Here is a 13,336-nt window from a genome sequence, read left to right on the forward strand (position 1 = left end):
TGCGCTCTCGTTTATGTTTTTAGCCCATACTAGGACATTAACACATACTGGGACGTACTGGACATTAAATGTTGTGGCTCCCAAGGTGGTTTGACTTTGTTGAAAGGCAAAATGGCTCTTCTTAACATTTGGGTTGCGACTCCTGACCCAACCTGGCTTTAATGCAGAGGGAGGCGGTTGGATTTCTCGCTCATCCACTTGTGTTTTGGTTATGTGCCGTCACAGACTGTCCGGGCGCTGCACTTACCCACTTCCAGTTCCGCCTTTTGCGTTCCGTCAACATTACGTTATAAATTAAATATTTAGAAAATCGATTTTTGACATTTATGAATCGATTCAGAATCGTTCACGTCCGCATCACGATGCATCTAAGAATCGAGTTTTTTTTCCGCAACCCTAGAGCTGAGCCATATCAGAAGTACAACAGAAATACAATTATGACCAGGTGACTCTAAAAGTTTTGTTTTGTTTTTTTTAAAGATTTGAAGAATAAATTTTTTTTTCCTCTTGAGAATTGTGAACCTAATTAACTTTTTTTTACATGAGTAAGAGGCTGGTCCACATCGTATTTTGACTATAGTTTACCTAGCGTTGACTTTGTCATCATCTGTCTTTGCAACATCTGTCAGACAGCTGACAGTTCTGGTCATCAAAGTTTCTCATGATGATGAGAAATGAACAATAAGCATTTGAAAAACAAGTATCTTGGAGAAATAAATCTGAATTTCTTTGAAGATGTGATTGAATATTCTCAGAGCCTATAGAGAATAATCACCAGTACTGTCCCCACTTGTACAAGATGAACAAATAAAATAAGATCAAAGTTACTTGCAAATTGTATCTACAGCCTTGTTTTATAGGTTTGATTGATTTTTTTTTATTTGTTTATTCATTTTATTTATTTATTTTTGCATTAATCATCTGTAAAAATGGCCAGATGTAGTGTTTAGCTTCTCATAAACATTTTCACAGAATGCTTAAACATCACTTTACGTTGGCTCCAGTTTTGAGGTTTTCCCATTTATTTGACATAGAATGACCCTTTTGCAATAACACCAGATTAGATAGAAGTGTCCCCCTGAAATTCTATCTCCATGGCAACATTAATCCTTTTAGCAATACTGTTGTCCTTCAGAAGTGCTATAACACACAGAGCTATTGTCTCTTCCCCAGGGAGTACGTTTTATGACTCATCCCCTACATGACACTTTTAAGGGAGAATTTTAAAATGTTATTAATAGTACAGATGAGCACTGATTGGTCACCAGACATATTTATTTATTGATCATGTGTGTTTTACACACTTAAATCCTGTCTTGCACCTCATGTCTTGAGCCTGCACCACAGCAGTATTGTGGCTAAAAGCCTGAGAGACCCTTTACTAGCAGAAATGTCTGAGAGCTTCACAGCGTGGCACATACTGTCTTTTGACAGTAATGACTTTTTCCTGACTGGTTCTGGAGGTGCAGAGAGAAGCATTGGATTTCTAGTCAAGCCATGAGCTGTTTCTGGACCTTAGAATTTGTTTCTGGTGGCAAAGCCAGTGCCTGCCAATCTCAGCAAAAGCCTCTAAGCCAGGCATTATTGCCCCTCTCGGGGCTGTGTTGAGCTCTGCGCTCCATTGACAAATAGGAGCGTCTCTCTCGCCTCCTACATGATCACTAGGGAGTTTTGGGTAATTAGCCATCAGACACCTGTGCTTCCTTTCAGGCATTTATAATTCACAGCACAGACCTACTGTGATTGATAGTTTTATATACATAGAAAACTATCAGCTTACAGTATTGCACTTTTGCATTTTCATCCATTTACCCCTCTCTTTGAATTTTCTCTGGACAATACTAATCATTTATGGTCAGTCAGTCTTTGTGGTCATTTTTTGCCATCTGGCAGAGATGGCAGAGGTAGCAGTGGAGATTGTCTGGTTCCTCCTCTCTCTCTGGCTCAGTGCCTGAGCATGCACCAATTTAAGCCATTTAGCCAGAGACGGTAGAGCCCACTAATTCCTACTAATTCTCGATCAAAACCATTTTTTCCCTCAGTCCCACAGTGAATGTCAGCCAAAACTTAATAGTAAAGGCATATATTGATATTCTGTTCATACGTACATTTATTTGTGCATGTATGTATTGTCAATACAGCACTGTGCAAATGTCAGAGACCACCCTTTCGTTTATTCCGTTTCCAGTCAAAATGGTCAGTTAATTTTTCAGTGTCCGGAAAAAGCAAGCAGCATATATTTAACAGAAATTATATGGTTGGGCCTGTGTATTTGACTGTTCGGATATTAAGTCGTTGGGTAGGTTGGGTAGACATTTTAATCAATAGGCCTATCTGTTTTGCAGTGTGCCTGTCAAAGGCGAACCGCAAAATACTGTAACATTCAGGGTTCTCGGGAGAAACTTGGATAACTTAAGGTTGCAGTCTATAGCTTAATTTTTAATTTGCTGAAAACAGCGAAGAAACCCAGCCTCTCCAGCACAAACAGCTAAAAACACAGCCCCCTGCTCTACTCTGGAAAATCCACCTCTGCACCCATATTCAGGCTCTTCAACATAAAAGTCCTTGTATGAATGAACCTAAACTGAACTGAAAGTGCAGTGATGCTACACCACAATACATTTTGTCAGCACGTTTGTGTACTATATTTATATTTTTTAATTGCACCCCTTCAGATAAACAGTACTTAAAACTAAATCAAGCTCCACTCTTGCTTCACATCTGAAAAATCCACAGGTGTTTCTGTCCATTCTTCCACTGTGACAGGACATCGCTTTGGGTCTGAAAGGATGTATGGCTTTTGCAGTCTCCTTTGCAGATTTCTTTGAAAAACGTTTCTGTTAAATAAGTTTTCTGGTTCTTTCCTGATGCTGGAAATTAAATAGCTTGTACCCTAATGACCATTTTTGAATGGAAATTTAATAAATGAAAGGAGTTTTTTACAATAAAAAACTGTTTATGTAGCTATATAAATATTTATTTTCTCAGAAAAACACTAATATTCTAAAGAATATAAATAACATTAATACAATAAGTAGTAATTTGTATACATGATAAGGTGTTTGTTTAGCCCTTTCCAAACCTTTCTTTGAGGAAGCCCAAAATTATTTGTACTTATCATCCCAGTATCTGGATTAGCTAAGCAGTGCTTCATTATGTTAAATCAGGTATGCTGGCAATGGAATTTAAGGAATCTGTGCAGTGGTTGGGGGTGTCCGGTAGACATCTAAAACTAATCTTTGTTCTTCAAACAAGCTCGCAGCACATCAAAGCCTCTTTAAAAATAAGACTTTCTTGTTACTTTTTACTCTATATGTTTAGTTGCATATTTTAATTACATTTGCAAGCAGAAACACACTTATCTCCAAAATAAGTAGTTTTACAATGTGTGTGTGTGTGTGTGTGCTGTAAATCTTTATCTTATATTTTGTGTTTGTGTGTGTTTTTTACTTGTAGTTTTCAGTGAATCTGTTCAGGACTCTGCCTCCTTCTTCCAATCCTACGGGGGCAGAGTTTGACCCTGAGGAAGATGAGCCTACACTGGAGGCAGCTTGGCCCCACCTGCAGGTCAGTGTGACCCTCTGTACCACCACAGTGCAAGTCCGCCGACATTCCGCAGGACATAGTATGAAAGGAAAATCTCAAAGCACATAGCCCTAAGAGCTGTCATTTCTATAATTAGCTTCTATAATCTGCTAGCTTTTGTGAGACACACAGAAGAGATAAAGAGATAAACACTCAAAGCAGGCTGGGAAAACGCCTTTGTTCCCTACAGTGGCTGGGGAGACTTTTCAGATGTCACGCGAAGCCATGTGGCCACCTTGTGACTAGCAGTTAGCCAGTAATTTTGCAGGCGTAACACCTGCCAAGGACAAGTATAGCTAAGACAACGTCTGTGGTCACCAAACAAAGTATTCTCTGCAAAGCTTTCTGCAGCCATATAAATCCCATTTAATAATCAGTAGGCCTAGGTTCCAATCCTCCTTCATATATGAATCACAAGCAGCTACCTCATTTACAGGGCTGACGGATTTTAAAATCGAATGGGGCTACATTTAAAGGCTTGGTGCCAGCATTTGTTCTGTTTAACAGGATTGTTTGTTTTGTTTTGTTTTTTTTGTTTTTTTTCTTTTTTTGTTTTTCTTTCAGGAAACCAAGACTGTTTAATTATCTTTCTGTATAGTAGTGCAGTACTATCTTTCCAATCAAAATGGTCTATACAATCCAATGGTCAATGAAAATACATGTGACAAACGTAACTGTGGTTCTCTGAGGTTTAGATATACCTCAAAACAGTGTGGTGCAGGGTGGATATTGCTTGCGCCCCTGCATGTAGTTTGAGATCTCATACTAATAAAATCATGCAGTAAAATCCTTATAATGCAGACATTTCTTCATGAGCAGGGCATTCGTATATCTGTTTGTACCATATATTTAGTCACTGTGTGATTTTATTAGTGTAAGATCTCTACCTGAGTGCAGGTACAAGGAGTATCCATTCACAGTGACTCTTTGCTGCAGGTGGAAGCACCACATTTACTCTGTAGAACCCAGAGGATCTTGAGAGCTGATCACGTATCTGCTGCATAGACATCCACTTTCAGCAGCACTCAGGATGTAGGAATATTCTTAATAGAGTGACAAAGCATTGGCCCTGGGGGCAGCTGCTGAGTGGATTTGTAGGCCATTGAAATTCACATAGAAACTCCACCACCCAGTATGAGGTCCCTGTTTCAGCAGAGGAGCCTCTCTTTTCCTGTCATTAAAGCAAGCAAAGAATTGGACAGTATGACGGATGTCAACAGTCAGATAGGTGTGGATAATTGTTTTCGTAATCATAATGAGTTTAATCACAGTACACTTTTCTGTGTGTGTCATGGGCATTGTCACTGAACAACTGCTTGCATTAAAAACAGACAGTTATAGAGAACCTGTAAATACTGGGGAGAAGTGATTTATAACTACATAGCAAAAAGTAACTTATTGGATGGCATTTTAATGCTATTATCTTAATCATTTATTTTATATAAATATTAAAAACTGAATGCTGTGATGCGTGTTGTGTATTGTGAGTCTTTTTCACAACAATTTTATTTTTTTGCCGTATCACCCTCCCTTATTGACGGTGAATGAAGCGAGATCACAGATGTTCATATTTACAAATTAAGTAAGAAAAGCTGGTTCAGTCCATAGGCTGCTATCCAGACTCCACCACAAGCATTGTGTGTTCTTCTAGGCAGGATTTGGATTATTTGACTCTTTGAAAATATAATCAACAGATTAGTTGATTACTGAAATATAATTATTTACTGCAGATCATCTTATATTTTAATTAATCTCTTCCTGATTTTGTTCTCTACTGACTCTTTCCCTGTTTAGCTGGTGTATGAATTCTTCTTACGGTTCTTGGAGTCACCTGACTTCCAGCCTAATATTGCCAAAAAATACATCGACCAAAAATTTGTTTTGTCTGTAAGTATGTTTTCCATATATTGCTAGGACACAGCATTTTCTCACTAATGGATTGTTTGCTAAAATGTGATGTCTGAAGTATTTCAGAGTGCTGGGGCTTCAGGTTACTGTTTACAGATGTATTATAAATGACTTTGGGTTGATGTACAATAGTCAGATCTGTGTTGTTGGGTTCCATTACGTAAGACAACTGAAAACTGATTTGCACTGAACCTTTAGTTTTTGCCTGAGAAATAAAATCGCAAAATGTTTAAAACAGATGAATTTCACAAGTTCAGTTTGCATTGTGACTGTTATTTCGCTTCAAATTACTTATGTGCATTGTAGGAATATAAATTGTAGTTGTTAGCATATTTATTTTGAACATAATTTATGAAAAAGAAACAAATGACTTCTCTTTTGTAGCTCCTGGAGCTGTTTGACAGTGAAGACCCCAGAGAGCGGGACTTCTTGAAAACCATCCTGCACAGGATCTATGGCAAGTTCCTGGGGCTTAGAGCTTACATCCGTCGACAGATCAACAACATATTCTATAGGTGAGGTCTCTCCACATTTATATGTGTACACATGTATGATGAAAGGATTAATATATTGGGGTGTTTTTCTATGGGAATGGAAATTTTCCTTATTCAAATAATTTTGAATACCTTTAAATTGCTCTCATAGTGAGTGCAAGATATTAGACCAAATTAACATTAAGGGCAAATATAGAACGTGTTTTGCAATATTGGCAATGTTTTAAAGTAACTGCAATTTCATTATTCCACTTATCCTTGGTCTCTCATTGCAGGTTTATATATGAAACGGAGCATCATAATGGCATTGCAGAGCTCTTAGAAATCTTAGGAAGGTGAGTGCACCCACTGACACTGACAACCTGACTATAGAGAAGCTCTCTCTCTTATCTGTGTTGAATTGAATGGACTTGGACTGGAATGTCACGTGACCAGATCTTTGTATCCTGTTCGTCTCCTAGTATAATTAATGGCTTTGCCCTGCCACTGAAAGAGGAGCACAAAATGTTCTTGATCCGGGTGCTGCTGCCTTTACACAAAGTCAAGTCTCTCAGTGTCTATCACCCTCAGGTATTACGTCTACAAATGTTCCCTCTTTAAGCCTATATTTGACATAAATCCTGTGTAAATCCTCTTCTGGCCTAGTGCAAAATGAATGGGCACTATATAATGGCTTGCTTCCTAATCCCAGTATGGTAGATACTGTGCACTGTAAATTCTTTGTTTTTGCTGTAACACATTTAACCCAGTTTATTTTGTTGAGTTAGAGGTGTTGTATCAGACAAAAACTGCTGTTCCCCAGAAATGGTCTTGCAGTTCACTTGTACAGTGGAAGTTTGATCCAATAGCATTAGCAACAGCATTTCTGTTACATGTGGTTTTAGCTCTGCTGAAATATGATGTATTATTTCCTTTTCCTGCAGCTGGCATACTGTGTTGTGCAGTTTTTGGAAAAAGACAGCAGCCTCACTGAACCAGTAAGTGTTACAGCTTTTACAGCTCTAGTCATTTTGAAAATTCATGCTTAATCATGATTATTGACTTTTTTGTTTTTAAGTCTCATTCAAGCCTAAAATCAAGGATGCAGCCCATCAAAATATCAATTATAAAATGGATTACAAAGGTTCTGAATTCTGATTGGCTGGGCCACACGCAGTTACCCACACATATGAGCACACATCAACTGAATTCTCTATTCTGTATTAAAAAGTGTTTCTCGTATGGACAGTGAAACATAGTACTGGTAGGTGGAGCCAGACATAAGCGTGTGTGTGAAGTAAATGACTTGAAATCGTATTAAATATACTCTACATAAGAACTTGGTTTCTGTTCAAACCGAGGGGCTTACAACTGTAAAATAATCATGATTATATGACCATGAACTAAAAAGTTGAAATTAAATGACTGCAATATGTAACGATGAGTTACTGAACGTTCCAAACGTTCAGAAACGATATTTAACTTTTAATGGTAAGCCCACCTACTCAAATATGAATAGTGGTTTATTGGAAATTATTTGAACATGAGTTTTTTAACCTGCATTATTGGTAGAACAGTTGTTTTTTAGGATAGCCGTTCATCGGTTAATTATTTACATCCCTACACCCAGCTTTAACCCCTTCTTGCCTTGCTTTCTGTGTTCCAGGTTATAATGGGTCTCTTGAAGTTCTGGCCAAAGACCCACAGTCCTAAAGAGGTCATGTTCCTGAATGAGTTGGAGGAGATCCTGGATGTCATTGAGCCTTCAGAATTTGTCAAAGTTATGGAGCCTCTGTTTAGACAACTGGCCAAGTGTGTATCAAGTCCACACTTTCAGGTAGGAATTCCATCAGTTGTTCACAATCTCTGTATAATTCTGTTGTTAAGATGTTAAGCAATGTTATTTAAAGCGGTTTGATGTAAAATGGTTAATTGTAGAGAAACTAAACAATTTATTTTCAATCGTGGTAATAGGAACCAGAGATCGAGATATCTACACCACAAATATAGACATTTTATTTTATTTATTATCCAAACCACCAATTAACCTATGTAATGTTGTGAATCTATATGTAATGTTGTAAATGGTAAAACAGTGGCAAATCTGGAAAAATACATTGTCTTTGGGAACTACTTTGCCTCAAAACGCCCTGCATGTACCTCTCTGCCACATATGGATTTTAAAAATATGTTTTAGACAGAAATCTTATCTCAGCGCTATCATAAGAGAATATCTCTGGCATCAGGCAGCATATGCCTAACTATTTCATATAGTAACTACTACTTTCAAATAGTAGCTTTTCGAGACATTAAAATCTGTGGACATCTGGTCCCTATCACCACCACTGTGAACAGTTCTGACTTGGCAAGATTATCTAGAACAGAGCGTTTCCCATCAAACCACTCTGAATCACTGTTTACATCTTAGCTATTAAATTATGCTGAAAAACAGAAAAATCAGCAGAATTCCCCTTTAACCAGTTATGAACTGAAATTACAATTTTTGCTCCAGGTTGCTGAGAGGGCACTGTATTACTGGAACAACGAGTATATCATGAGCCTAATTAGTGACAATGCTGCCAAGATCCTGCCCATCATGTTTCCTGCTCTTTATAAGAATTCCAAGAGTCATTGGAACAAGTAAGCCACCCATATCAACTACAGTGAAGTCAGTTACACTCATGAACACAGGAGCGATCATCTCATGATGTGTGCAAGCCAAAAGTAGCCAGACAAACATAAAACTCTTAAATGCAGATACTTAGACTTTGGTGAATGAGTTTTCAAATAATGCAAGAGCTTTTCTTAGACTGTTTCTCTTTCTTCCTGTAGGACGATCCATGGGCTTATTTACAATGCTCTGAAGCTCTTTATGGAGATGAACCAGAAGCTGTTTGACGATTGCACTCAGCAGTACAAAGCTGAGAAGCAAAAGTAAGTCAGCTATAAAATGAATAAGAGAGATGGAGACCGAGATGAGACAGAATGAGAGCGTAGACAGAGAGAAATCAAAATATAGGTGCCTCACAGACATTGTAAGCAACTTACCCGATTTTCTCCTTTTTGTTGATGTAGCATTTGTTCCCTAAAAGCTTTAGCAGCATATAAAGATGCAGTTCTGTTACAAATCCCCACTTCTGACACAGCATAAACTGTTCTGATTTCTCCTCCCCAGAGAGAAGTACAAACTGAAGGAGCGGGAAGAGATCTGGCACAAAATTGAAGAGCTTGCGAAGCAGAATCCTCAGGTACACTTACAACCTCACACTGGCATTCAGACAGGATCAGACAGTGTATTTAGGAAAGATGGGGAATACTGTTTACATGTGTTACTGAACCAATGAAGCCATTTCTGACTTTTATGTTGAAGTGTTTGTCTTACTGACTAGTGCATTTATTGTGTTGAACCTTCAACGTCAGTACTGTCTTGTTGATTTTCAGTAAACACTTAAAACCCCACAAAATTTACCCTGTGCACTGGTGTGAGGGATGCCTTGGGTATTTTTAAGCTTGTCATACTTTAATTAATGCTCAAAATTTGGTGTTCCAGATTAAGACTAATTATCACAGGGCGTCTCTCCAGAGTTTTGCGTTTACTCTGAGGGCACACATAAGAGTCGAGAATTAATTATGGTGTTACGAAGGGAATGTGTGTCTCCATGTGAGTGTCTTAAGTAATTGAATAACATAAAATCTTTTTGTTTGGTTTTTTTTTCAGAGTACAAAGGTCCATCCTAGTATCCGGCCAGGTCTGCCTCAAGATGAGGTCAGTCTCTCCTGTAAAATTCAGTGTAATGAAAAGACTCTTTCCACAATTCCAGGTCCGACAAAGCGGAAGTAATCATAATATGGAAAACATTACAGCAGTGGCAGCATTTACAAATGAGAATGTGGATGACTCAGGTTTTTACCTTCCATAAAAGACGTTGTTAGTTTGGTGGAGCATTTTTCATTTTCAGAGAGGGAGTGGATCTCAGGTCTTTAATTGCACATGCTCATTTTCATTTCCTTGCATCCTTTCCTTGGGTCTTGGCTTCTCCGCAAAGATGCAAGGATAAGACGTGAGGATAGAGGAATCGACGCCAAACATGTTCACCAAATCAGCTGTTACTGAGTTCAAAGGATCTGTTATATCCTACTATCAACCGACTTTTCACATGAGCATGCTTTAGCGAAATTCAAATGCATGAACAGTTTTAGTAACTTTCTAAACATTTTACAGGACCCTCCTTTCAACTGAACATTCATTTGACTTATCTAATGCAAACACATAGGTGGAGGTGGAGAAACTTTACCACTAACTTATGTTACGTGCTGTGACAATAATAGTCTTCTCCATAGGATGCACGTTTGTTTTCTCGCTCTGAAAGCTTCCTCTATTTTTGATACTTCTGAGTGCTTTTGTAAAATCGATACGTCCTTAAAGATTTTAGATTTCTACTGATTACTGGGTCACGTGCCGAGGACGAAGGAGCAAAGAATTAAGAAGATATCAGAGTTTGAGGTGCAGCCAAGGTCTACAAGCTTTTCTTACCTGCGTGACTGTGTCTTTTGGTCAAGTTATGTGATTTAACGTTACATTTTTACATTTTCCCATGTAACATTGTTTTGGTGTTGTACCTTTTCCAGTGTTGTAAACGACCAGATTGTAGTTAGTGCTCTTATGTAAGATAACTGACGTGACAGTGATTAATTACTTTGTTTGAGCAGTAATATCATCAACGTTAACGTTTAATGTACAAAAGCATCAAATCTAATCAAACTGATCAACAATATCACCACACAGAACCATGTTTGTTCACCAACACCACAAGCTATTATTGTATGTATAGATAATTTAACATATTCTGTCTCTTTCACATACAACATTCACTTTCTTTAATTCCACTTGCCCATCCAGCGCTGAAGCAACAGGCTCGAGTAGCCTACTTTTAATGTAGACCTCGTCAAGTCCTCTACATTCTCATTTGTAAATGTCGCCTCTGCAATGTTTTGTGAAATGTTTTCTCTACTATGACAACAAAAGTAGAGATAAAGATCCATTGTTCTTGCAACATGTTACTCCATAGGCTGTTGTTTAACATTCTGTGCAGTCACCTACTCTCAAGGAAAGCTGCAAGTGCATTTATTGTGTGTGTATATATAACTGTCTTTCTTTCTATATCTATTTAATATGTCTGTCTACCTATCTTTCTCTATGTCTCTCTCTCACACTATACACACTCAGTGGTCACTTTATTAGGTAAAATAAAATGATGTAAATAAATACTAAATTTAATAAATAAATACCTTGTATCTAGACTCGTTGAAAATTTAATCAGATTCACTTACAGATCTACAATTACAGATTGTGGTCCAGCTGTTCCTCTGCATGATTTGTTATCCCACCTTTACCCCAGTCATCAGTGAGCAAGACCCCCACAGGACATCCACAGAGCAGGTATTATTTGGGTGGTAGATCATTCTCAGTACTGCAGTGACGCTGAGATGTGTTAGTGTGTGTTGTGCAGGTATGAGTGAATCGGACACAGCAGGGCTGCTGGAGTTAAACAGTGCCACTGCTGGACTGAGAATAGTCCACCAACCAATAATATTCAGCCAATAGCGTCCTGTGACCCTTATGAAGGACTACAGGGGTACCAACACAAACTGTGTAGCAACAGATGAGCTACTGTTTAGTGGGCAGTGAGTGGACACCGTGTTTAAAACTCCAGCAGCACTGCTGTGTCTTTTCCACTCGTACCAGCTTAACATACACCAACACGCCACCACCACGTGCAGTGCTAAGAATGATCCACCACCCAAATAATACCTGCTCTGTGGTGGTCCTGTGGGGGTCCTGACCACTGAAGAACAGGGTAAAAGTGGAATAACATTTTACAGTCTGTAATTGTAGAACAGAATACTTCTAAATGGTAAGTGGAGCTGATAAAATGGGCAATAAATTTAGATACAAGGTAGGTGTATCTAATAAGGCACTCTGTGCGTGTGTGTTTATATATATATATATATATATATATATATATATATATATATATATGTATATATATGTATATATGTGTATACATACACACACACACACACACACACACACACACACACACACACACACACACTGAGAGCCTAGAAAGAGAGAAAGGGGGAGATGTGATTTTAAAAACTAAGTGTGTGTGTGTATTTATGTACAAACAGTATATGATGTATAATGAGAGCCCAGGGATGCCCCAATACTCTATGGAGACAGAGACCCCCACTGCTGAAGACATCCAACTGCTGAAGAAGACTGTGGAAACTGAGGCCTCACAGGTATAAGAGCTTTTATCAAGCCTGAAATATTGATCCAAAACAAAACGTTGCCCAAGAACTGGAGTCTGACCCTATCTGACTCAGAGCCCAGGTATTGAATCTGAACCTGATTGTCATATAGATTCTGTCCACCCAGTCACCACCAACTCCAGATACAAAAATAAATTCTGAGTCATAGCGTTACTGTATAGAGATGTTGACTCATCAAAAAATGAAAGCATTTTGAAGCCTAGCGGTAGATTAATTAGTACAATTAAAGGGTCTGCTAGACCAGTGATTCCTCACCCTGGTCCTGGAGTGTCCCCTGTTCTGCACATTTTAGTGTTTTCCCTGCTGCCACCACATCTACTTTAAGTCATGAAGAGCTTGTTATTGATCTGATTAGCTGGATCTGGTGTGTTTTGATCAGGGGAAAAAACTAAAATGTGGAGGGCAGGGGGGATTCCAGGACCAGAGTTGGGAACCACTGGTCTAGCAGACCCTTTAAATGTTCATAATTGTACAAAATTTGGTGCTGAGAGTGGTGTCATTGTAGTATATAACTACTTCTAGCTGTTTGGCCACATAGCAAAAATACTTTCGTCAGGCCCCAGGAACACCATAGCAGACAGTGTTAAATATATGGGTAATAGAAATAGATTCTGTTTCTGTGGTTTTCTCTACAGATGTCATGAATGCATCGACATTATCTGGACCTCTGTGAACCCTTTAAAATCCCAGGCCTGTTACATACTATTATATACTTGCATACAGGCTTATTTTTCAGTACCTCCTGGGACTAAAAAAATTTGGCCCTGGCCAAAGGGGGTTAACGTTTCAGTTCAGTTCTAATAGGAGGCATTCTGTGTTGCAGTTCACAGAGTGAATATTTTGGTGATTGTTGGTAACATTGTTCAAATGATTAAAAATTAAAAATTCAAAGTGAAATTAGCAAAAGATTAGCGGTCTTAATAAATATAGGCTACATTAGCAAATCCTTGGTTTTGTCATTTCTAGAATTGGTGGAGTGCCAAGACACTGTTCAGTTACTTTTTCAATGCATTTTATCTGTTTTGTTTTTTAAT

The 13,336-nt window shown here is 38.3% G+C and overlaps 1 protein-coding gene across 1 annotated transcript in view; it reads left to right on the forward strand.

Moving 5' to 3' along the window:
* The window catches only part of ppp2r5d (protein phosphatase 2, regulatory subunit B', delta), a 36,383-nt gene that overhangs the window by 20,370 nt on the left and 2,677 nt on the right, over window positions 1-13,336 (forward strand). Inside the window, exons 5-16 of the mRNA XM_036573768.1 lie at window positions 3,457-3,567; window positions 5,380-5,472; window positions 5,878-6,008; window positions 6,263-6,322; window positions 6,449-6,557; window positions 6,911-6,964; window positions 7,633-7,803; window positions 8,479-8,606; window positions 8,799-8,900; window positions 9,142-9,214; window positions 9,685-9,732; window positions 12,159-12,272. Of these exons, the coding sequence (XP_036429661.1) occupies window positions 3,457-3,567; window positions 5,380-5,472; window positions 5,878-6,008; window positions 6,263-6,322; window positions 6,449-6,557; window positions 6,911-6,964; window positions 7,633-7,803; window positions 8,479-8,606; window positions 8,799-8,900; window positions 9,142-9,214; window positions 9,685-9,732; window positions 12,159-12,272 (1,194 nt within the window). The remainder of the gene's footprint in view (window positions 1-3,456; window positions 3,568-5,379; window positions 5,473-5,877; window positions 6,009-6,262; window positions 6,323-6,448; window positions 6,558-6,910; window positions 6,965-7,632; window positions 7,804-8,478; window positions 8,607-8,798; window positions 8,901-9,141; window positions 9,215-9,684; window positions 9,733-12,158; window positions 12,273-13,336) is intronic.

This window comes from Colossoma macropomum, unplaced genomic scaffold (assembly GCF_904425465.1).
Source record: "Colossoma macropomum unplaced genomic scaffold, Colossoma_macropomum, whole genome shotgun sequence".
Classification (NCBI taxonomy): Eukaryota; Metazoa; Chordata; class Actinopteri; order Characiformes; family Serrasalmidae; genus Colossoma; species Colossoma macropomum.